At 41.1% G+C, this 25,719-nt stretch overlaps 1 protein-coding gene across 6 annotated transcripts in view; it reads right to left on the bottom strand.

Annotated features, from left to right (window-relative positions):
• Window positions 1-20,979, bottom strand: part of Naa16 (N-alpha-acetyltransferase 16, NatA auxiliary subunit) — a 59,177-nt gene extending 38,198 nt beyond the window's left edge. For 5 of the 6 annotated variants that reach the window (XR_005282978.1, XR_005282979.1, XM_038310125.1 and 2 more), the window contains exons 1-8: window positions 20,812-20,979; window positions 17,299-17,383; window positions 13,593-13,697; window positions 12,030-12,187; window positions 8,823-8,957; window positions 3,654-3,807; window positions 967-1,086; window positions 71-166 (exon numbers count right to left, since the gene is read on the bottom strand). Coding sequence is in view for 4 of the 6 variants with exons in the window: in XM_038310125.1 (XP_038166053.1) it covers window positions 71-166; window positions 967-1,086; window positions 3,654-3,807; window positions 8,823-8,957; window positions 12,030-12,187; window positions 13,593-13,697; window positions 17,299-17,383; window positions 20,812-20,865 (907 nt within the window). In the remaining 2 variants the exon portion in view is untranslated. The remainder of the gene's footprint in view (window positions 1-70; window positions 167-966; window positions 1,087-3,653; window positions 3,808-8,822; window positions 8,958-12,029; window positions 12,188-13,592; window positions 13,698-17,298; window positions 17,384-20,811) is intronic. The other variant, XM_038310128.1, reaches the window with a different exon arrangement.
• Between the last annotated feature and the right edge of the window lie 4,740 nt (window positions 20,980-25,719).

Here is a 25,719-nt window from a genome sequence, read left to right as displayed (position 1 = left end):
ATTTAAAACATGAATGGTACCCATTAGTTTCAAAAGAATTATTATGTTGCAACAGATATCCTAATATTACCTGGGACAAAATTCAAAGGCAATCTTCTCGGTGAAACTGCTCTGGGATGCTGCTTACTAATTTCTTCATAAATCTGAAGCCTCTCATCTAAAGAGCCTAGTGTCAGTAAAAATATGTGAGATTATAGTATAATTTTTATCTATAACAGTAACAAACTTTAACACAAAACCTGTATTGTAAGTATCAAAGTTGCTTTCAATTTTGTCAAAAATTACATTTAAAACTGTGGTGGTAAAAATATTATAATCAGTAAATCATCCTACATGTGTCTATGTGTGTGTGTGTGTGTGTGTGTGTGTGCGTGCATGCGTGTGTGAGCCTATGTGTGTGTGAATGTGTGTATGTGTGTCCGGCACTTGAACACAGAGATCCGCCTGCCTCTCTTCCGAGTGCTAGGATTAAAGGTGTGTACCACATCTTAAAATCATCCTTTTAAACCAGCTCTCCAGAAGAACTTTTAAAAAATATAATCAGTAGCTTTCATTATATATTTTAGGTAAAGTTCTTAATGTTTTATGAACAACTATTGGATCCTGGACATCCATCGGAAGACAGATGTTGTTGGACACCAGACCACAGCCTGTGAACACTCTAATAAACCCCTTTAGACACACACATTCATTCTATCACTTCTGTTCCTCTAGAGAACCCTAACTGATACAAACTCTAATATGAATAGAATAAAAGATTTTAAATGGGTGAAGGAATCTAAAACCATCTCTTAGTATTAAGTATAAATATTTTAGTTAATTTTCATGCCCACATCTAATCTGTAACTTTTCTACATGAAAAAACAACTGTTAATGCTAAAATTATCTATTCTCAAGAACTGCTCTAACTTTCATTTTATCATACTCAAAAGCTAGTTAAGGAAGAAGAGAAAAATCATTACATACGGAGTTGCAATGCCTTTTCCAAGCCTTCATAATAACACCAATTTTCTGCATTCCGATCAATTAAGTTTTTGAATACTTCACCGGCTTCTTTTAATCTTCCCAATTTCAATAGCATTTCCCCTAAAATTAAGTTTAAAATCACATTCATTTTGCTTAAACATTAGTTTTCTGACCCAAGAGGAATTTGCTAAGCATTACTGGTAAACAAGTATTTTACAAAACGCCAATTCTACAAGCCTTCGTTTGAACTTGTTATATACAGTTTATATAACTAAACATAGATTAATCTATAGTTTGTCTTCAGAAATGAACCATATTCATTTCTGGCTCCCTCCCATTTCCTAAATATACATATAGATACTAACTTCTTAGTAAAAAAATGCCTTTTCATTATACATATTTTTATAGCCTCTGGAGATAACTAAAGCCTACACAGTAAAATCTAACTAGCAAGTCCTCTAAATGGAATATGCCAAACTTCTCACATTAAGATTTAAATGTGATTTCCTTTAAAAGTTCCTGTAGTAACTGTCTGTTTGCTGTTTCTTTTCTAGATTATTAAAATTATATAATTAAACACAATTATATAATTAAGCATTATTTCACAGCAAGAAATCTATGCCATGCTCATATGTTAGTTGCCTTTAAGGTTCAAATTTTTTTACTAATTCACAAAAACTGCAAATGAGTCTGAAAAGTAGGGCACTAAAGCCCTCAGATACAATGGGAAGTACACTTAAACTAAGGTAAAAGAGGCTTTTACAGTATACATTCCTGTTCCTAATATTTCCCATTCCCCAAGGAAGCAATTTCAAACAAATAAAGCTTTGGACTATCTCTATAATATTATTTAACATTACCATACTGGAATAGGGGAAATATAATATATTTTTTGTCTTAAATAACCAATTTCCAAAATAAAATCAAACTAGGAATAATTATATCACACATAACAACTTTGTGAACTTGACCTGTTACAAAATGGGCAGAACATAACTGCTGGGTATCAAAAATAAACAGGTCCTAACTTCTGCACAACTACATATTAGCCAGTCTAATAACTTCCCTGCCTTCCCTAGATATAATAGGCAACAATGTATTTTCATCCCCATAAGCATCTGTTATCTGCTACCGCCATGAAGCAAATACTGTAAGAACACACAAAGTGAATAAGTGCACAAGCTTACCAATTAAGCGAAAATCTTTACTTTTACATTTTTTTTTTTTGAGACAGGGTTTCTCTGTAGCCTTGGAGTCTATCCTGGAACTAGCTCTTGTAGATCAGGCTGGCTTCGAACACACAGAGATCCACCTGCCTGTGTCTCCCGAGTGCTGGGATTAAAGGCATGAGCCACCACCACCTGGCAACTTTTACAATTTTTGAAAGGATCTTACCTAATGATTACAAATGACTTAAATATCTACTATCAAATGGGCCCACAAAGTTCACTGGAAAAATAATACCACAGCCCACCTCTATGAGCCATACTGAGAACTGGTTATTTATTCAAGATTGGTGTTCCCCAAATCCTTGTTACCAACATAAATGAATGTGGTAATCCAGCTATTTACAAGATTGTGTGTGTGTGTGTGTGTGTGTGTGTGTGTTTTCTCTTTTGTAATCCTGGCTGTCCTGGAACTAGCTCTGTAGACCAGGTTGCCCTCAAACTCACAGAAGAAATCCACCTGCCTCTGCTTCATCAGTGCTGGGATTAAAGGGCTGCAACACTACCTTCTGGCTAATAACTGTTGTTGTTGTTAATGAAACCAGTATCACTGTATCCTATTTATTTTGTAATGACTGCATTCTCTGTTAATGTTAAAAGAAAAAGAAAGTCAGAGAAACAGCTGCCTCAAAGTATTAAGATTAATCACAAAAGAGCAATAACACATCAGGAAGGAAAAAATCATTGTTATTTTCTTTTGCTTCATCATTTACAGGCAGTGAACAAGAAAGAAACTGAATAATTACATTTTATTGATAATTTTAAAAACACTGTTGTCATTAATACTGATATTAATGTTAATTACAATGAAATACTGTCAGGTACTAGGAAGCTGGTTTAGTGCTTAAGAGCATGCATTACTCTTACAGAGAATCCGAATTTAGTGCCCAGAATCCACACTGAGCAGCTAACAACCACCTCTAACTCCAGCTTTAGGGGCTCCAGTGCCTCTTGCATCCCTGACAGCTACAGTCACTTATACACATACCTACATTCAGACACATATACACATATACACAGTTAAAAGTAATAAAAACATTTTACACAAACAAAAGCCAACTAAAGGCTGAGATGGGCTCCGTGGTTAAAAGCTAGGCTACTCTTAGAGAAGACCTGGGTTCAATTTCCAGCACCCACATAGCAGCTCACAACCACCAGTAACTCCAATTCCAGAGGGTCAAACACCTTCTTCTGGCTTCTGGAGGCACCAGGCATTCACACAGTACACATAACATACATGCAGGCAAAACATTTATACACATAAAATGAAAACCCGAATCAGAAAGTGCTATATGTTAATTAGAGGACAACAGCTCCCCAGTTCACCCTATATCAAAAGGATGACATGGCCATTAAATTAATTAATAATAGTTTAGTAGCAAGTGCTTGGATGGTCACCAAATGCATGGTGTTGTTAGGAAAAAATTTTAAAGTGCCATAAAAAAAATCAAGTCAACTTACCCTTAATTTCTTCCACCAAAAGTTTATCACATATCTGCTTCTCATATGTTTCTATATGTTCCAAAGATTCTTGAAATAAATCTGCCTCTCTCATCACTTGATTCTGATATAGTATCAGTTCACTATATTCATAATCTATTTTGTTTGGAGGAACCTGAAAGAAAACAACAAAATCATCTTATTTGTATAACTCTATAAATTAGTTTCAGATCTTTAAATTTTTTACTCAGGACCCATTTGTAGACTTAATCCAGAAGCAGTGAAAAATAGCTTAACAAATGATGAATTCCATCTTTTTTTTTTAAAGATTTATTTATTATGCATACAGTGCTCTGTCTCCATGTATGCCTGCATGCTAGAAGAGGGTACCAGATCTCATTACAGATGGTTGCGAGCCACCATGTGGGTGCTGGGAATTGAACTCAGGACCTCTGGAAGAGCAGCCTGTGTTCTTAACTACATCTCTCCAGCCCCCGATGAATTCTGCCTTTAAAGTAAAATAGGTGTATATAGCCAAGAAGAGGTGAACAGATCTTATATTAAAATATAAAAATGGGTGACATCCAGAATGGCTAAGATCAAAAACACCGATGACAGCTTATGCAGGAGAGGATGCGGAGTAAGGGGAACATTCCTCCATTGCGGACGGAAATGTAAACTTGACAGCCACTTAGGTAATCAGTATGGTGATTTCTCAGAAAACTGGGAATCAATCTACCTCAAGACCCACTATACCACTCTTGGGCATATACTCAAAGAATGTAGACCCATATTACAAGGACATTTGCTCAACTATGTTCATAGTAGCATTATTCGTAAGAGCCAGAACATGGAAACAATCTAGATATTCCTCAACAGAAGAATAGATGAAGAAAATGTGGTACATTTACACAATGAAATTCTACTCAGTGGTTAAAAGCAATGACATCCTGAAATTTGCAGACAAGGGGTTGGGGATTTTGTTCAGTGGTAGAGTGCTTGTCTAGCAAGCTCAAGGTCCTGGGTTTGGTATTCAGATTGGGGGACAAAAATAAATTTGCAGTCAAATGGATGTAACTAGAAAAAAACATCCTGAGTGAGGTAACCCAGACACAGAAAGACAAACACACTGTGTATTCACTCATAAGTGGGATATCAGACTTTGTAAAGCAAAGGATAACCAACCTATAATTCATGACCCCAGAGAAACTAGGTAACAAGGAGAACCCTACGAGAGGCATACATGGATACCCCTGGGAATGGAAAATAGACAAGAACTCCTGAGAAAATTGGAGGGTGGGGGGACTGGGAAGAAGGAAAGGAGGGAGGAAGCCGGGCCGTGGTGGTGCACGCCTTTAATCCCACCACTCGGGAGACAGAGGCAGGAGAATCTCTGAGTTCGAGGCCAGCCTGGTCTACAAGAGCTAGTTCCAGGACAGGCTCTAGAAACTACAGAGAAACCCTGTCTTGAAAAACAAACAAACAAAAAAAGGAGGGAGGAGAACATGAGGAACAGCCAAGATAGGAGAAGGACAGAGAGGGAGAGTAAGGAAAGAGACATCTTTATTGAGGGAGCCATTATATTAGCAAGAAACCTGGCATTAGGGAAATTCCCAGGAATTCACAAGGATGACCCCAGCTAAGACCTAAGCAATAGTGGAAAGGGTACCTGAACTGGCCTGCCCCTGTAAGCAGATGACTATCTTAATTGTCATCATAGAAACCTCATCCAGCAACTGACAGAAGCAGATGCAGAGATCCACCACTAAGCACTGGGCCGAGCTCTCATAGTCCAGATGAAGAGAATGGAGAAGCAATAATATGAGCAAAGGGGTCAAGACCATGATGGGGATTCCCACAGAAACAGGTGACCTAACTAGTAGGAGCTCACTGACTCAGGACTGACAACAGGGGAACCTGCCTAAGACCAAACTAGGCCCTCTGAATGTGGGTGACAGTTGTGTGGCTGGGGTTAGTCTGTGGGGCCACTGTCGGTGGGACCAAGATTTATCACTTGTGCTTGAACTGGCTTTTTAGAGTCCATTCTCTTTGGAGGGATACCTTGCTCAGCCCAGATATGGGGGGAGGGTCTTTGTCCTGCCTCAAAGAGATGCAACAGACTTTGTTAACTCCCCATGGGAAACCTCACTCTCTCTGAGGGGTGGATGGGGGAAGTGGAAGGTGAGGGGAGAGGGAGGAGGGGAGAAGGAACTGGGATTGGCATGTAAAATTAAAAGGTTGTCTAAATAAATAATGTGTGCCATGTGCCATCCCAAGTTTTTTTGGTTTATTTTTTGTTTTTTTTTTTTGTTTGTTTGTTTGTTTTTTTTGTTTTTTTTTGGTTTTTCGAGACAGGGTTTCCCTGTAGTTTCTAGAGCCTGGCCTGGAACTAGCTCTTGTAGACCAGGCTGGCCTCGAACTCAGAGATCTGCCTGCCTCTGCCTCCCGAGTGCTGGGATTAAAGGCGTGCGCCACCACCGCCCGGCTCATCCCAAGTTTTATACAAAGCTTTTTCAAGAAAATACTGTGAAGCAGGGCGTACTGGAGTACACCTGCAAGGCCAGCACTTGGGAAGTGAAAGCGGAAAAGTGGCTTCAGCTACAAAGCTTTCCCCTTGTACTCAAGGACAGCTATTCCTAAATTACATGGCAAGGTCTAAGGAGAACCGAAGTGACCACCCTCTTCCTGGCCGTAACTGTTCAAGAGGACAGGAAGACCTAAGGCAGTGTTTGTAAGGCCTCTGTGGAGTGTTGTAGGCATGGCACAACACATCCATAGAGAAAAAAAAACACAACAAACTACAAGCTGATTTTTGACCAGATCAACAAAATCACTAACTTAACCTAAAAATCACCAAGGGGAAAAACAACAGACCAGTTATTAAAATCAGAAATTAAAGGAACATTACCATAGTCCTGAGATTAGAAAAAAATTAAAATACCATAAAAACTAAATGGAAAAAAAATAAAATTAACTAATTCCTGTAAAAACAAAAACTTTTTTAAAAACTAACTGAAGATAAAAAAAAAAATCTGGATAGCAATAGAGAATAAATTGACAATAAACTTCCCACAAAAACCAGGACTAGAAATATTTACAGAATTAATTCCAATTCTTCATGGAGTCTTTCAAAACAGAACAAGAACAAACCCTTTGAAACTTATGCCATGAGGTCAATAGTACCTAGATACCAAAAGTAGGCATAGGCATCAAAAGAAAACTACAGACCAATATCATTTTGCACAGGGTTGATGCTCTTGTGGGGAGGGGTGTCTTTTGGTGGTGGTGGTTTGGTTTGGTTGAGACAAGGTCTCACTATGTAGACCAGGTTAGTCTGAAACTCAGAGATCTGCCTGCCACTGCCTTGCTGGAATTAAAGACATACATTATCATACCCTGAGAAGTTTCTTTGTTAGCTTGACACGATCTAGAGCCACCTGGAAAGCAAGTCAAAATGAAGACTGTTTAGCAGAGGAGCCTGTGGGTGTGCCTATGGGAGATTATCTCAATTGACGTGAGAGGATACCCCCTTCCCTGGCTTGGAGTCCTAGCTACACAGGGTGAAAATGCAGGCTAAAGACATACTTGCGTGCATGCACTCTCTATCTGCTCTTGACTACTGATGTGACTAGCTGCTCAAGTTCTTGCTGCCTTGACTTCCCGGCTAGAAGACTGTAATCTGGGTTTGTGAGCTAAAATTAACCCCTTCCTCCCCTAATTTTCGGTTTTGTTTCTGAAAACAAGGTTTCTCTGTGGAACATCCCTGGTTATACTAGAATTCAATTTGTAGACTAGCCTGGCCTCGAACTCACAGAGATTTGCTTGCCTCTGCCTCCCAAGTGCTGGAAATAAAGGCATGCACTGCCATGCTCAGCTCCCCTACATCACTTTTGTCAGGGTGCCTCATCACAGCAATAGGAAAGGAAAAGAAGACATCTAATATCCCTTAGCTTCAATAATAATCAGGAAGACACAATTGGGCCAGAGAGATAGGTAAGTGGGGAGGGAGTGCTTTAACAACCTGAGCTTAACTCCAAGAACCACACGGTATAAGAGAACCAACTCCTCCAACTTGTCCTCTACCCTCCACAAGTGCACGGACACAAAGAAATAAATGTGTAGCCGGGCAGTGGTGGCGCACACCTTTAATCCCAGCACTCGGGAGGCAGAGGCAGGTGGATCTCTGAGTTCAAGGCCAGCCTGGTCTACAAGAGCTAGTTCCAGGGCAGGCTCTAGAAACTACAGGGAAACCCTGTCTCGAAAAACCAAAAAACCAAAAAAAAAAAAAAAAGAAATAAATGTGTAATTATTTAAAAAAAAAAAAAGAAGAAGAAAAATTACAAGAGAGGATAGTAAAACTTTTCACTCCCAGATCGAAATTCCAATATCAGCAATGATACAAAGAAACAAAATTCACCCAACATTGCCAGTGGACACTTAAATTAGTAAGTACTTCACAAAGGGATAGTACCAGATCTAGCAATACTTAAACCCCAGAGCTGCTACACTTCTTAATTCAATTTTTAGATTTATACTGAAGACAAACACAAATGAAACAGCAAATGAGGCTGTTTATAATAAGTACTGTTTTTAATAGCGACAAAGTAGAGTACACAAACTGGGGCTTATTCATACAACAGAACAAGACACAGTAATTAAAATGGACAAATTAGCCCTACAGAATTAACATGGATAAGTCTCCAAAACTGCTGAAGAGAAAACTAACGGGCTGTGGAAACAGCTTAGTGAGTAAAAGCACCTGCTATGTAAGCTGACAAACAGTCGGATCACTGGAACCACATGAAAAGCCTGAAGTGATGGAACTGCAGGCAGCTGCAATTATAAGGAGCTGGTGCAGATGGAAATGCTCAGAAGTGTGCAAGCCACCTAGTGGGAAACACACAGCACAGCAGAAACAGAAAAGACCTTGCCTCACAACAAGGCGGAGGGCAAACACTCCTGAGCTGCGCTAGTCATCACAACACACTCCTTCTTTATCTGTGTGAATATTGCTGAAACTACTATCCAGAAGATGTAAATATTTGTTTATTTTACACTATGAATTCACGCTTTAACTTTTTCTAATTATTAAAATATTTTTCACGTTTTTTTCATAGCTTATGAAATTTAAAGCTGAAAGTCAACTATGTTAGTCTGCAACAGAAGAAAATGTTAATGTGAAGCTCTTACTTGCTGGGTTTGTCTAAATTCTTCTAGTAGCTTCAGCGCCATATCATAATCTTTCAGCAAATGGTAGGCAATGGCATATCCAATCCAGGAAGCACGCTGAGTTGGACGCAACTGAAGAAGCTGGTATCTTGTCTCCTTTGGGGGAATAATGTTTTTCTTTTAAAATTCTTTATCTAAAGTGTTTACATTTCATCTGAATTTTAAGAACCTTTAATAACACTGCAATTAATTCAATCAACAAGTTTGAGTTCCAAAATAAAGATAAGATAAAACAAGATAAAATGTGTTTTACATTTCTCACCTAAATTACATCTCTGTACTGGTAACATTAATGCCTTGTAAAGCTCACTGTGAGGCTGTCACTATGAACTAGACTGTGAGGCTCCTGTCTCTTGTACCTTGTAAAAGCTACCTACATATAATAAAAATGTCTTCTGATAAAATATCTTACAGAATTAAGACAGTTTTTTATTACAGTAGATTTTTAAAAATATAAGAAATTAGCTCATTTACAATGTTGTACATGTTTTCAGCAAGTGCCACTGTTTGCAGACAAAGAGTCTCACGGAGAATGTGAACTATAAAGAAGTGTAGAAAATGTCTATTTAGCTTTGTTGAGTCTATCCCACGGCTGCAGAGCTGCCAAGAGAGGCCATCCTTTCAGGCCCTCGCAACTGTCTGGCCCCTTTTTATAGACCATCAAGTTACATCACTTTATTTTACTTTTCCTCTTGTTCCTCTGTCACTCCCTCCATTAACATATGAATCATATTCTTTGTCTCTGGCAAATTTAATACTGATACGGGCAAGTTACAAAGAGTTACTAATCTAACTGCCTATCTTCTTAGCTGCAGAATCTCCTATCTTCAATGATCTCCACCCATTCCAGGAACCCACTTGCCCTCCCACACCGTCTAAACCTTTACCGTCTAAACCTTTACCAACGGGGAATCAAATTCAGGTGCCTCATCCTCTAGCCACTGTTCCCCCTACACTCCCCAACCCTAACCCCAAACACTTCACCACTACTTTTCCCTCTGACATCAACAGTGTGTTCAACAGTGGCACGTCAACCTACACAAGCTAAAGTCATCTGAGAGGAGAGAACCACAATTAAGAAAATGCCTCCACAAGATCAGGTTGTAGGCAAGCCAGTAGCCATCTTTTTTTTTTGAGAGAGAGGGTTTCTCTCTGTGTAGCTGTTCTGGAACTCACTCTGTAGACCAGGCTGACCTCGAACTCACAGACATCCACCTGTCTCTGCCTCCTAAGTGGAGGATTAAAGGTATGTGCCACCACCACCCAATTGGACATTTCTTAATTAGTAATCAATGGGGGAGGGACCAGCCCACTGTGGGTAGTACCATCCCTGGGCTGGTGGTCCTGGGTTCTATAAGAAAGCACGCTGAGCAAGTCAGGAGAAGCAAGCCAGTAAGCAGTACCCCTCCGTGGCCTCTGTATCAGCTCCTAGCTCCAGGTTCCTGCCCTGACTTTCTTCAACGATGAACACTGCTGTGGAATTGTAAGCCAAACAAAACCTTTCTTCTCCAAGTTGCTTTGGTCATGTGTTTCATTACAGCCAGTCACCCTAATGAGACACCCAGTATCTCTAGTTCCACGGATGCTTTGCTTTCAGGGCCTGCTCTCTTAACTTACTCTATTTCATAATCCGGTTCAGCAGCCAATGTTCTCATTTCTATTTCTCACTCCTAAAGATAACTAATTTTTTCAGTTTTCTTTCATTTTTATGATGTCATTGCCTGTATGTGTATATATATATATACTACATGTATGCCTGCTGAGAACAGAAGAGGCACAAGATGTCCTAGATCTGCAGTTTCAGTCAGCTGTGAACCACCATGTGTGTGCTGGGAACCAAACCCAAGGGTCCTGTGCAAAAACAACAGATGCTCCTAACCAGGAGCCATCTCTCCAGTCCCAAGAAAGTCATTCCCATCATACCCAAGTACTGCTGAAGACCACACACACACACACACACACACACACACACACACACACACACACACTTTAAAAAGTGATGTCATGAAGCCCAGCAAAGCCCTTGAATCTGGCGAAACATGGGCTTAGGTGTAACCATGTAAATGGTAGGAAGAGGGCAAAAGAAGTAAAGGATTTAAAGAGAACTGAACATAAGAAACTGGGGGAGCCAAACATGGTACACCCTTTAACATTTTAATTCCAACACTCAGAAGACAGAAGTGGACAGTTACCTGTTGAGTCTGAGGCTAGCCTGGTCTTCTTAAGTTCCAGGACAGCCAGGGTGTCACAGTGAGACAAAACAAGAAAGAAGCCAAGGGAATTCTCTTCCAGACAGACTGACTAAGACGCCAAAGAAAAGAAGCATGTGGGACAGATGCCCAGCAGAGAACTGCAGGGGAAGCATGAGGAATCTGAGCTGTATAAGACTTCTACATGGAGCTGGAGCAATAGCTCCATGGCTAAGGGCACACACTGCTTTTGCAGAAGACCCGAGTTCAGTTCCCAGTCCCCACATCGGGCAACTCACAATTGCCTGTAACACTAGCTCCAGGGAATCCAATGCCCTCTTCTAGCCTCCTCAGACACCTCCACACACACACTCACACACACACAATACCATGCACATAACTAAGGAGAAAATGCATCTTAAAATACCACAAAACCTCTTTATGGCAATCCTTTCCACATTATTTTATATTTGCTAACCTATAAAAAAAGCTAACATTTAGATTTCAATAAAGCTGAACATCAAATCTACATTTAGTTTAGCAACAATGTTCCAACCAAAAAGATAATAGTATAATACTTGCACACCAAGATAATCAATTCTTTTAAAATTGCAAGTGTGTATGTGCAACAGCACACATGTGGAAGTCAGAAGACAACTTTTAGAAGGCCGTTCTCTCTCTCCACACTGTAGGTCCCAGGGACAGAGCTCAGGTCATCGGGCTCTTATTATTATTAGCCTTTTTTAATGCTCAAACATGAAATTCTGTAACGTTTATCGTAGGAAGGTCCAAGTGGCTGTTCTTCCACTACAGATTCTAATGGATCAAATGCACACCATCTTGCCTTAGGCTTACTTCATTCCGAATTCACATGCTTTTAAAAATTTATTCTTTATGCCAAGTGTGGTGGCACAAACCTTTAATCCCATCACTTAAAATTAACCTTTGTATTAATAAAAGTACATTTGAGACTACTTACGCGACAGCCTTCAAGGTCTCTCATCTGAATCTGTAAGAGAGAAAGATCCCTCAAGATTTGCAAATTATCTTTATCTAATTTGAGGGCATTTCGGTAACACTTAATAGCTTCGTCATACTTCTTATCCGAACGCTGCAGGAGACCGTAAACATGCCAGCCTATTAAGTTAAGGAAATACACACACTCACAGACACTACAATATACTATGCAACAACATCAACAGTATTTTATCTGTAATTTGCTTCAGGATGATCTGGAGACAGAGGGAAAAGTCAGTGAGAAACAGGCAAATATGAAACCTGCTGAGCCTTGACTGTTCAAGCTGAATGATGGAGATACAGTGGTTCAATGTTCAATTTCTTCCATTTTGTAGATGCTTGAAATCTTTCCATATTTTTAATTAACTTTAAGAAAATTCCCAAAGTTCACAATATTTTTCTACGCTCTATCTCCTTGCTTTTTAAACCAACCATCTCAAAATTCGCTTATAAAAAAACTGTGATTTTCTTCTAAAATAACTTTATATTTATCCAATTCTAAGTAATATACCCACTAATTAATTCACTGATAATATTAAAATACACAAAATGGTTTTATTTTCTTAGCGTTATCTTAGGGAAAAAACACCCAAAGCTAAAAACTACCATACATACACTGCCTTTCTCTTCATTTTGGGGTAAGCACTGGGGTAAGAAAATAAGCATTTAGTATTTTGAGAGATCCTTGAGTTAATATGTGCAAACAAGGAGACTATGCATGTTAAATACTAGCTAAATGAATTAAATGTCAGATACACAATGTGTATCACACTATGTGTAAAAGACTAAACATGGGAAAAGAAATGAAAAATTTCAACAATCTTCTAAGTTTTTATAGTTGTGTACATACTGAAACACTAGCCAATGTCCATCTGTCCGCTTTCCTGTACCAGGGGCCACACCCAAGGTGTCTGCGCACACTGGGTAGGGGCAGACACTCTGCTACCAAGCTACAGAGCCAGCTAAACTTCTTTTAAAATAGGTTTCTTTTGTTGTTGTTGTTTTGTTTTTCGAGCCAGGGTTTCTTTGTAGCTTTGGAGCCTGTCCTGGAACTAGCTCTTGTAGACCAGGCTGGCCTCGAACTCAGACATCCGCCTGCCTCTGCCTCCCAAGTACTGGGATTAAAGGTGTGCGCCACCACCACCCAGCAAAATAGGTTTCTTTTCAATTTAAAATTTCCTCTAATACTTCTAAAAGGAAACTAAAGAAATGTAAATATTTATACAGATTAAATAACAAAAAAACATTATTTGAAATGGAGAAGTATCAATAAATTCATGGATGTTTAAGGAAAGAACTGCTCTCTGCCTCTGTCTCTCTCTCCATGAAGTTTTTCCTTAAAATACTCAAAAAAGGATTAGGGAACGAAACATTGTTAATTACAGATGAAGAGTAATGGGCAGATACAGACCTAGTTAAAATTCCTAAGATATCAAGGTTTCACAGAGAAGTTGTAAAATTTGAATTAGAAAAGGCAAGTAATTGAAAACACAAATGATAACGCACAACTAAGGCAAAAGGATACAGATGTGACTTTTGACATCACTGCGAAGTCCTTTACGGACAAATTCATACGCTTCTTCTCTTTTTCCTAAACAGTTCAACGTTAATCCTTTCATAGCCAAAGTCTCTGAAAAACAATTTTAGCCTCTGATCACAAATGAAAGATTCCAGTTATTCTCCCAGCACTATGTCAGTACTTGATATCTTGTAGAACTTTAAGACAATTCTGAAGCCATTTCTGACAACTCTCAGTACTTCCCCTCTTCCCCTGGGAACCAAGGACATAACAGCTATGCATGCACGTACTGAGATGTTGGGAACTTTCCATCTCCCTGAATAGGGCAAGATAACCCTTAGGTGTTGACTCAGTTACTGATGTTTTGACTTAGTCCCTGGGAAGGGGCAAAGTGACCCTCAGAAGTTTCCCTTTACCTCATCTGGCAACCACTCTCCAGCCAATTATTGGTAATAGCCTTTTTGAATAAGCCAATCATAATAGTTAAATAACAACCCCCAGACACCCCTTCCTTCTGTGGTTTTTCCCTTTAAAAATAGCCTGTACCAGACATTCAGGTTCTTCTAGCCTCCCAACTTCTGGAAGACCCTGTCATGACAGAATTAATAAAATCCTCATGCTTAGCCAGGTGGTGGTGGCGCACGCCTTTAATCCCAGCACTCGGGAGGCAGAGGCAGGCGGATCTCTGAGTTCGAGGCCAGCCTGGTCTACAAGAGCCAGTTCCAGGGGCTGGAGAGATGGCTCAGAGGTTAAGAGCATTGCCTGCTCTTCCAAAGGTTCTGAGTTCAATTCCCAGCAACCACATGGTAGCTCACAACCATCTGTAATGGGGTATGATGCCCTCTTCTGGCCTGCAGGCATACACACAGACAGAATATTGTATACATAATAAAAATAAATTTAAAAAAAAAAAAAAGAGCTAGTTCCAGGACAGGCTCTAGAAACTACAGGGAAACCCTGTCTCGAAAAAAACAAAAACAAACAAAAAAAAAAAATCCTCATGCTTTTACACCAGCTGTTATATGAGAGATGGTCTCTTGGGGCGACTTCTCCTCCTCGGTGACTGGACGCTAGGGTCCAACAGTCTAATGCTCTACTATTGCAGTGGTAGCACAAGCCTCTCTTCCCAGCCCCAGCAAGCAAAGGCAGGCCAGTGCTCTGAGGCAGAGGCCAGTCTGGTCTACAGAGCAAGTTCCAGGAGGCTACACAGAGAGACCCTGACTTGGAAAGAAAACAAAACTGAAAACCAACCAAACAACAAAAATAAAGTAGTATTAACACCCCAGCAGTTTTATCTTCCTCACAAAGGTACAAAAAGTAAAATCATTCTTACATATTTGCTTGAAGCATCTCTCCACCCCACTGAAACCAACTTTTTTAACCTACCATAATCTAATTTATACTTCACAAAAAGAATGACTACCTATATAAAGATATATGTTGTAATCATAATCACCACATTCAATAACCCAAGTCCTGTTCTAAAATGCCATAGACGGGAATGGAGTTGCTACAATGTCTTCTACTTTTAGAAGACTCTATATAGAGGAATTTATATTACCCTCCTGAAAACATTAACAAAGTAGGCATCTTAGTCCTCCTGAATTAAACTACAGTAGTTCCACACTTTGGCAAGGTCAATTCATTTTTGTGTGTGTCTATATGTGTTTAAGTGTGTGAGTGCAGGATTAGCACGTCAGGCGTGTGGATGCCAGAGGACAACTTGAGATGTCATTCCTCAGTGTTCACTTTCTTTAAGGCAGGTCCTTTTGCTTTTTTACCTGACTAGCTGGTCTGTGAGCTTCCAGGACTCTATCTCCACGTCCCTTCTCACTATAGAGGCAACGGGATTACAGACTTTTACAGGCTTTTACAAAGGCTCTGGATATGCTGATCCCAACTGCTCAGCAAGCACAAGGCCCACTAAGCACTGCTCCATCCCACTGAGACCAATTCTAACCCATCATAATCTAGTTCATAACCTACAAAAAGCATGACTCTACTTAATTAAAGATATATGACATAATCATTACAACCATATTCAATACTGAACAAATTCTTTTTGTCTTTTTTTTTTTCAACAATTCTACTTAGGCTAATTAACGTCAGTTTGTATTTGGAAAGTGTAACATTGGACTACAGACGAGCAACCCAAGAAAATGTTAGGAAGTTGATGAAAGATGATTTACAATAAAACACTTCTCTGAAAACTCCACAAAGGAACTAAAGAACAGTGATTTTCAAAATGATCTCTGTAGACTCCGTATTTTCAGAACAGTGGTCCAACTGCTCACTCCCATAGCCAAATAGCTTTCCTCTTCTAAAACTTCACAAAATGAAAACTTACTTATTTTTCTTTCAAGTGATTTTCTAACATTTTAAGAAAAGTGACGGGGCTGGAGAGATGGCTCAGAGGTTAAGAGCACTGCCTGCTCTTCCAAAGGTCCTGAGTTCAATTCCCAGCAACCACATGGTGGCTCACAACCATCTGTAATGAGGCCTGCAGGAAGAATACTGTATACATAATAAACAAATAAATATTAAAAAAAAGAAAAGTGACTAATATCAGCCCATTTTCCTAATTAAATGGTTTTAAAAGTTACCCAAATCTAGTGTTCTGAAAGACCTCAATTAGCTATGTTACAATAGGGATCGTATTCTGCAAGTCTAACCTGATCCTTTCAACAAATAATGCTTACCAGTAAAAACGGATAAAGAAATAGAGACTTTATTAGGAACAATGACAAAAATAAAAAAACAAAAACCACATCAACAACATAATGATAGATCAATGGTAACATAGTAATAGAAAGATGAAACAAAGCCAGGCGGTGGTGGTGCGCACCTTTAATCCCAGCACTCAGGAGGCAGAGGCAGGTGGATGTCTGTGTGTTCAAGGCCAGCCTGGTCTACAGAGTAAGTTGTAGGACAGGCTCCAAAGCTACAGAGAAACCCTGCCTCAAAACACAAACAAAAAAGGATGAGACAAGGGTCAGCTAGATGACTCAGTGGGGTAAAAACTTGCCACCAGGCCTGACAACCTGAGTTCAATCCATGGGACCCACATGGTAAAACATAACCAATTCTCAGACGTTGTCCTTTGATCTCCACATATGCCCTGCGGAATGCATGCAGCCAGCAGGCATATTCACACACGATAAACCAACATTAAAAAGTAATATGTAAAAAAATGGCATCAAAGAATAAAATGCATGACTTTATTGTCACACAATTCTACGCTGCAAATGACAGCCTAATTTTATATACAGGTAACTAAAGTAAGAAATTGTAGTCTAGTCAAAATGACAGACAAATCTAATCTATAAAACTGAGCATCCCTAATCCGAAAGTCCGAAAATTTAAAGCTCCAAGATCTGAAACTAAGATTTCAGGTTTTTTTTAAATTGGAGTGTTCAATGGATAATATAAGCAATTATACCGAATTCTGAAAACCTCTGCTATCTGAAGCACTTCAGAAAAGGATACTAATTACCACATCAGTTGTCCCTCAGCCTTTCTCATCTACAAGACAATGCATACACTAAAGCATAAAACTAGCTCAACTTAAGATTCACTTGAAAACAAAAAATGCTAAACACTGAGGCTTCCAATAGTCACAGGCTTGGAATCTGAGTATTCCTTCACTGCCAAGTCCTGCCTGATTTTAGAATTATATTCCCCCAAAGCAACATTGCAACAGATGAGACAGTACCTCCATGTTCAGCAAATTTCGGGTTTGAAAGAATCATCTTGCAAAACTTGAGGCCATTTTTATACTGCTTCTGCTCATAACATTTCTAAAAAGAAACAGGAGCAAAAGTTATTTTATAAAATGGACAATGAAGCAATTTTCATTGTATCATATAAATTCTAAATTCACGTTCCGTTTACATTAATTACAACATTAAGTGCAGTTACATATGCCTTGACAAAGAGCATTTCCACTATTATAGAATATAAAGACATAAATGCATAAACTCAATAAATGCAGACTCATCAGCCAACACTAACACAGTGAAAGCCACCAAACTGTGACTAAGCACCTGTGACTAAGCACCTGTGACTAAGCACCCTTTGATTAACGTTTCCCCCCCCTTTCCTCCAATCCTCCTCACCCACCTCTAGTAACCTCTTCAACTATTCCAGTATCGGCTCTTGTTACACTGAGCCTCAAGTCCTTGAAGTATTTATCTTTCTATGTCCGGCTCATTTCACTTCATGTGATGTCTAACTTCATCCATGTTGCTGAAAATACTTATTTTCATTCTTTTTATGGCTGATTACTATTCCACTGAATGTGCCACACTGTTTTATCCATGTATCAGGCCACTTATATTGTTTTCATTTATTGGCTATCACGAATGGCGCTGAACAGCACTACAATAAACATCCTACAGATGTCTCTTCAACATACTGACTTCAATTCCTTGCCTCTATACCAAGCAGCAGTACAGCAGGATCATATGGAAGTTCTATGAGTGTTTTGGTAATTTATCTGCTGAGCCATCTCACTGTCCCTCCATACAGTTTTCTATACTAGCAGTACTAACATTACCAAAAACAATGGGCAAGAGCTTTCTACATTTTTCTACATCCTTGCCAGCACTTCTTTTGTCTTTCTAATAGTATCTGGTTTTGTAAGAATTCCTTTAAAATAGTGTTATTAACTCACTTTACCAATGTGGAACAGTAAACCTCTAAACACACATACAAACTTACCTTTGCTGCAAAGTGTGGTTCAGCTACAAAGACCATCACTCATCTGACACTAACACAAAAATGATCTATATCCCCAATCACACAGGCCAGGCTAAGTGATCAAAGTCTCTCCTCAGCTGTCATTGATCAGAAGCATATTTTATCTTTCTATCTTTCCATCAATTATACTGTTCAAACTAGGTGTCCTATCCCTCAGATTCAAGCTTTCCCACACCTTAGGACCACTGTACTGTGTTCCTTTCAACTAAAACGTTCTTCCTTCCATCTTCCCTTGGCTGCCTCTTGTGATCTAAGTCACACATCACCTACCTGACCATGCTACTCTGCCAGTCTCCCACCCTCTCTATTACTGTTCCATCTGCTACCCAGTGCCATCATTCTGTCTCTGACATTCTTATTTATTCACCTATTCACTATCTGTCTTAGTCACCATCTTGTGAGCTCTAGGAGAATGAAAATCTTGTCTCGGTTTCCTTATGCTAGACAACTAAGAACTGCTCAGTAAGACCATCCTCCTAAATTCAAAGCAAAATGGCACCAAAGGCATGGCTAATTCTTGCAGCAGAGATTGGATGTAGAGGTGGTAATTTAAACTCAGTTTTCCTGATTGGCTCTGGGATGAGAACTGGGTGATTGGAAGACAAAAGTAACAGGAAAAAAAAAGAAAAACTGAGCCACATGAATATATTACCTATCCTGAAAGTGTGTGTGTGTGTGTGTGTGTGTGTATCAATAAACATGTGACCAGGCCTGACGGCTCATGCTCATTCCCTACAATCAATCAAACCCATCCCTTAGGAAGTCGAGACAAATGGATTGCCATGAGTTCAAGGCTGGCCTAGATTACACAGTGAACGCCACCATGGGCTAGAGTGAAACTCTGAAACCTATTCTCAAAGTAAATAAAATAGAATAAGGCCAATGAATGGCTCAGCAAAGACGCTTGGCACCAAGGCTGACAACCTGAGTTTGGTTCTGGAAACCCACAGGAAAAAAGCAACCGACTCCTGCAGGCTGTCCTCGTGACCTCTGCACACACCATGGCATCGCACAAACAAATGAACTCAAAGCTTAAGGCCCAGCTTTGACTGCAGAAGTGCAGCTGACAAACGACAAAGACAAACAGTGGGGATATATAGAAGCAAACCAAAACCACTGGGGAAGTGTTCTTTAACTAATGATTCAGCTTCAGCAACAAAAGGAGTGAACATTTTGTTACTTCCCCAGCATGCTTCACTATTAACCTGAAAAGCTCCCTAACAAACTGAGATCTGAGATTTTCATCCCAAGGCTAGATGTGGTATCCAAAACTGTAATCCCAGCGCTCTCTAGACAAATGCAGAAGATGAGTTTAAGATCATCTCTGGCTGGAATTCAGGGCCACCCTGAGCTATGTGAGGCCCTGACTTCCAAACCCTCCCCCCCAAGCTCCCCGTCGACTATGTTATTATTAAGACTCTCAATCCTAAACGAGAAGTTTCTACTGGCTTGAATCAGAACTACTTACTACTGTAAATCTTTTTGTCAGGTGATGGCAATATACTCTGACTGGTATTTTACTTCGAGTAAAGCTGACTAACAGCTAAATGCTATCTATGCATGTGCTCTCAATATAAATGCACCCTTAAATCTAAAACCTTGTTCTGGAAGTACCACGTTTTCAAATTTAAAAGGCAGATTACAGCTATTAACTCATATTCGTTTATAAATCTTCGACCCCCAGGGCATACTGGAAGATACAAAGGCATGTCACATCCTGGAAAACAGTGAAGGTGCCAAGGTGGCAGATATGCTGGCAAGCATGCCAGAGGAAACTTGTCCAGGCAACCAATGCCTTTTATTCCAGAACTCGGGAGGCAGAAACAGGAGGATCTCTCTAAACGCTAGGCTAGCTTTGTCGACACAGAGATCCGGGCCTGCCAGGGCTACCTAGTAAGCCTGTCTTAAGAAAAAAAATCTAAAAATAAAACCGAACCTTTCTTGGCATCGGTCTGCCTTGACCAAGGAAGGTTATTATTTGGGCTTGTTTCAAAGCCACGTAAATGGTCTCAAGCACAAACCGGTCTCTGCAGCTCTCGTCACTCGGGCGAGTTGGAAGCAAGAGTTTCTGGCAAGTCAGTTCCCAAACGGGGCCACCACACACATGCAAACTCTCCCGCACAGCGGCACTGACTCCCTAGGACTGTGGGCTCAATCCCCGCACCCCCGACAGCGGTCACCCGCTCCCGAGTAGGTCTGGGGTACGCCGTGCCCCGGCCTGGCCCCGAAGCAGCCTGGTCTCCCCAGAGAGGCGCCTGGAGGGATGCACCGAGCCTAGAGCCTCGGAGAGCAGGCGCCCAGACGCCGGGACCCCAGCGCCTCGGCCAGGGAAGTTTCTGGAAAGCGCCCGCCGTGGGGGGCCGGAGGCTGCGGAGGCGGCGCGTGGGGGCGGGGAGCCGCGGGAGAGCCCGGCTCGGAGGTAAACAAAGCGCGCCGAGGTCGGGTGGGTCGCCGCCCCGCCGCTCACCAGCACGCGCTTGAAGAGGGCGCTCTCCTTGGGCGGCAGCTGCACGCTGGGCATCGCGGCGGCGGGAAGGCCTGCTGGCTGGAGCGGCCGCTACCCGAGCCGCGGGTTACCTCAGTGGGATGCCGCGGGAACGGAACACAGCGCACTCCAGCGGGCGGCCCGGGAGGGAATCCCGCGCGCGCCAAGATGGCAGCCAGGGCCCGCCCCCTAACCCCCCCCAGCTCCGCGCATGCGCAGACTCACGGCCGGAGGCAGACAGGTGCCTAGTCCCTGGGGTGCGCGCCGGGTGGGTGCCAGGCAGTGGCTCCTGCCACCACCTCTAGGCCAAACCACTCACGTACCTTTACTTCTGGACGCTGTTCATCGCACCCTGGTTGTTAGGTTTCTCTCCTAGATAATGTACTTTTTTTTTCCAAGTTAACTTTTATTCTTTTGTGCAGTTGATACTCTTGATTTAGAATCAATTTTCATTCCTGTTCTTGCCTTATTTAAAATAACTCGGAAAAGAAGCCTTATCTTTTCAGTGCACATCAAAGTAGTGACCATGACTTAAGCGGGGACGTGGGCAGACCTTGAATGATGGAGCTGATGTGAAAGTCCCTTTCAAAAGCAAAGGTCAATAAAAATTAAACCTATACTCACAGCACTTGGGAGACAAAGGCAGGAGGATGACCTAAATTAAAGACCGAACTTAGTGTACTTAGTGAATTCTAGGTAAGAAAAGAATAGGAAGGAGAAAGCAAATAATTTCATCGTATAGGGCACCCAACATTCTCAGAAAGAATTGTTTTTATTGTTCCACGGTTCCATAGTTCTTCCATTCTGTTGCTTCTTTCTCCAGAAAAGCCACCCAATAATTGGAGAAACAGGACACAACCCTAGAATGTTCCAGGGAGAATTTCTTTTTCTTTTCTTTTGTTTGTTTGTTTGTTTGTTTGTTTTTGAGACAGGGTTTTTCTGTAGCTTTGGAGCCTGTCCTGGAAATAGACCAGGCTGGCTTGAACACACAGAAATCCTCCTGCCTCTGCCTCCCGAGTGCTCAGATTAAAAGCATGCGCCACCACAATCTGGCGAGATGGCTCAAATGGTAAGAAGACTGGCTGCTCTTCCAAAGGTGCTGAGTTCAATTCCCAGCAACCACTTGGTGGCTCATAACCATCTACAGTGAAATCTGGCGCCCTCTTCTGGCATTCAAGCAGAACACTATATATAAAAAAATGTTAAAAAAAGGACATCATGTGCCTAGATACAGCTAGACATCTGTGACAAGGACCATACAACAAAGTGTTGGCTAAGTATTAAGATTACATAAACGTTACGTATACACATTTATATACATTCTGAATCCCAATTTCTTCATATTTGTGAGACTGTGAGGTACTTGATAACTTCATTTAACAGACTATAAGGAGAACAGGGATGGTGCTATTTTCCCTGAGTTTGAGGGAGGAAAATATCATAGAAGACTTTAAAAATAAGAAGAGACACTATCTGCAATTGACATCTGCTCGTAAGGGAAAAATTCGTTTTCTCCAAAGCAGTCTCACTGGGTATATTAACCACAATTAAAGCCAGGGCTCCATGCCCATCTATAGATGACCAACACAAAACTAACTCAATGATATTTTTGTAGACTTTTTTATCTCATATTGCTTTGTTTGGACTTTTTTTTTTTTTTTTTTTTTTTTTTTTTTTGTCTCACTGTTCTTTTTCTTCCAGACTATGGCTCCTGGTTTGTGTTTTTATGGGGTTTGTTTGTATGTGTATTTTGGGGATTTTCTTTTGTTTGTTTGTTTGTTTGTTTGTCTAATTCTGATTTGTTTTTTGTCTACCTGTTTTCTAAAGAGGAAAAAAAAGGGGGGTGTGGAGTTGGGTGGGTTAGGAGGTGTTTGACTCTGGGAGGAGTCAGGAGGGGGAGTGTGATCAGAACTTATATTGCATGGAAAATGGAAATAGAAGGGAGGCATATATAGGCAGCACTAATTGGGATACATACATATATATAGTGGGATACATGTACACACATATATGTTAAAGATGAAGAGGACATGAAGCTGCGATGGAAACACGTTAGAGGGGGAAGTGACACGTCGGTATGGTCAAAATACATTGGGCACATATATGAAATTTTCAGTAAATAAAGATATATCTTGAAAGAAATACAGGGTCAAGAAGATGGCTCAATAATTAGGAACCTGTACAGCAGTTGCAAAAGCCTGAGTTGCATTCCTAAGAGCCATATCTGATGGTTCACAGCCTCCTGTAACTACAGCTGCAGGGAGTCATGGCCTCTTCTGGGCTCCTTGGTCACCTACATTTATTTGTATACACACACACACACACAAACACACACACACACTTGTTATGTATATTTCTTAAGAGCCTCTCTGCCGACGCAAATAATTCCAATTAGACCCAATAAAAGATGCCCACGTGTCATGCAGCGCTCCTGAGGGAGCACCGGGAAAGCATGGTGAAGGGGAGAAAGCAGGGGAGAAAGCAGGAGAGACCACACAAAACCCGGAGACCATGTGTTTCTTTTCTGGGCGGCAGCCTAACCAGCCTGTGGGAGTGGTCCTGACCCTCCCTTGGGAGGAGTCACCGCTTGGAGGGCTTTCCCGGAGGTGGAGTCTGGGCCAAGGCAACTCCCAGCGGGTGGGGGCTTGAAAAGGAGTTTCCTGCTCCATTCCTGCTCCATTGGCGCTCCAAGGATGGGTGCCAGGGGCTGGAGTGACGCTTTCACCCAAACAACACTCACAGACTATTCAAAACTAAAGCCCAGCGTGAACGTACACATATTTAATCCCAGCACTTAGCACACTGATCTGTGAATTTGAAGGCACCTTCTATACAGCTAGTTCCCGGCTAGCCAGGGCTACATAGTAAGACACTCTCAAAATAATAATTAACAATAATAATAACAGTAAATCTTTAGAAATGTAAATAAACTAGGAAGGAATTGCTATTAAAGATGGATCCCACCGGTAGTTCAGGAAATAACTGCAATCATGGCATTGCATGAAATTAAAAACCTTCATCAGAGCAAATCAAACAATCAGCAGCGAGGTGAAAACCTGAAAAATGGAAGAGAGATCTTTGCTAATTAAAAATAGTCAGTTACTAGACAGTTCTCAGAGGAAGAAAATAACCAATAAGTACATGAAAAGGTATCTACCGCATAGCTGTCAAGAAAATATAAATTACAGCTGCATTTGAGGCACACAGGCCTAGGGAAACCTTAACAACCTTGTGACACCCCTCGACTTGAGTGCCACATCCGCACCCCCTTCCCAGAAAGGCATTTGGCAGCTTCACTGAAGTGCAAGTACACCCCTCTTCAAACAATGAAGTGAAGTGTTTTCCTTGTCAACTCCATGGCCGTGCCCCGTTTTCCAAATATGGCTCAGAACATATCTGAGAATAGGAGATGGGGGGAGGAGGGCCAAGCCAGTTCAGCTGGTTTGATTTTCATGCATAGTAATGTGTACTCGGGGACACAGGTGTACTTTGAATGGATTGCTGGGGGGAATTCTATTAATCATCTTACACCTATATATAATTGGGAGTACGTCTAAGTAAAATCAGAGACAACATGGGAATGGACGTGCACAGTACAGAAAAAAATATGTAATCCAAGCTTATTAATCAAAAGAGAATGGTTCATACCCAACCCTTAACAATCAGCTCCCCCTAGACCCCATCAAGGTGGCCTCAAACAATAACTTATGTGCTTGAGAGCTCCAGTCCCACGGACCTACTCACTTGCGGGGAATCTGATGCATGCTGTGGCTTTGCTTCTAAGTAGAGGTTTTTGCTTCTGCGGGAACCTCTTCAATTCTCTGAGCAAAAATGTCAAAATCCTGTAAAGACCCGGTGTGGACACAGACCCTCTCGGAACACACTGGGATTCCATTTTGCTGTCATCAAGGAAACAAATGACAACCAATGCTGGCAAGGAACCCTGCTATGCTGCTGGTAGGAATTTAGCCTAATCCAGATGATTAGTGTCAACGGTCAAGTGACAGAATCTGGGGCGGAAGATAAGCCTCTGGCTAAGGCTGTGGAAGATTAGTGAGGTTACTTAAGTGGGAAGCTGCAGTCGCTGTGGGGGGCACCATTCCCAGGGCTGTGATCCTGGTTGTATAAAACGAAGAGATCAAGCTGAGCACTGGCAAGCAAGTTTGTACTAATTGTTCTCTGTTCTTGATTGTCAGTGTGATAGGACCAGCTCCCTCGATCTCCTGTGCTGTGAGTTTCCCAGCGTGATGGGCTGTGACCGGGAACTGTGGAGCAAAAAACGCCTTTTCTCCCTTAACTCGCCTTCGCCAGAGTATTTTTAAATAACATCTTTATTATTATTATTATTATTATTATTACTATTATTATTATTATGTACACAATATTCTGTCTGTGTATGCCTGCTGGCCAGAAGAGGGCACAAGACCTCATTACAGATGGTTGTGAGCCACCATGTGGTTGCTGGGAATTGAACTCAGGACCTTTGGAAGAGCAGGCAATGCTCTTAACCTCTGAGCCATTTCTCTAGCCCTCACCAGAGTATTTTATCACGGTTATGACAAAACAAAAATCAAACGATCAAACAAACCAAAAATACTAGGATAACCACTGTAGAAATCAATATGGAGGAGCCTTGAAAAACAAAAACAACAACAACAAAAACCCCTCTCATATAATCTACTTATATAAGTCCTCCATATACACCTGAAGGAGTCTAAGCATACTACAGATATACCTTGTGTTATGGTTTTGGTCCCTGTCCCTTTAAGAGACAAGCCACGCCCACTCCCCCATCCGCAGAGACAGGCTGATCTTCAGCTTCCGGCCTGAGCTTGCTCTCTTTTCCATCTTCTTCTAGGAGAGGCAGCTTTGCTTCTCCCTCTCTCCCCA

The sequence above is a fragment of the Arvicola amphibius genome, chromosome 13 (assembly GCF_903992535.2).
Source record: "Arvicola amphibius chromosome 13, mArvAmp1.2, whole genome shotgun sequence".
NCBI classification, from domain to species: domain Eukaryota; kingdom Metazoa; phylum Chordata; class Mammalia; order Rodentia; family Cricetidae; genus Arvicola; species Arvicola amphibius.
This window is presented reverse-complemented; position numbering and strand designations above follow the sequence as displayed.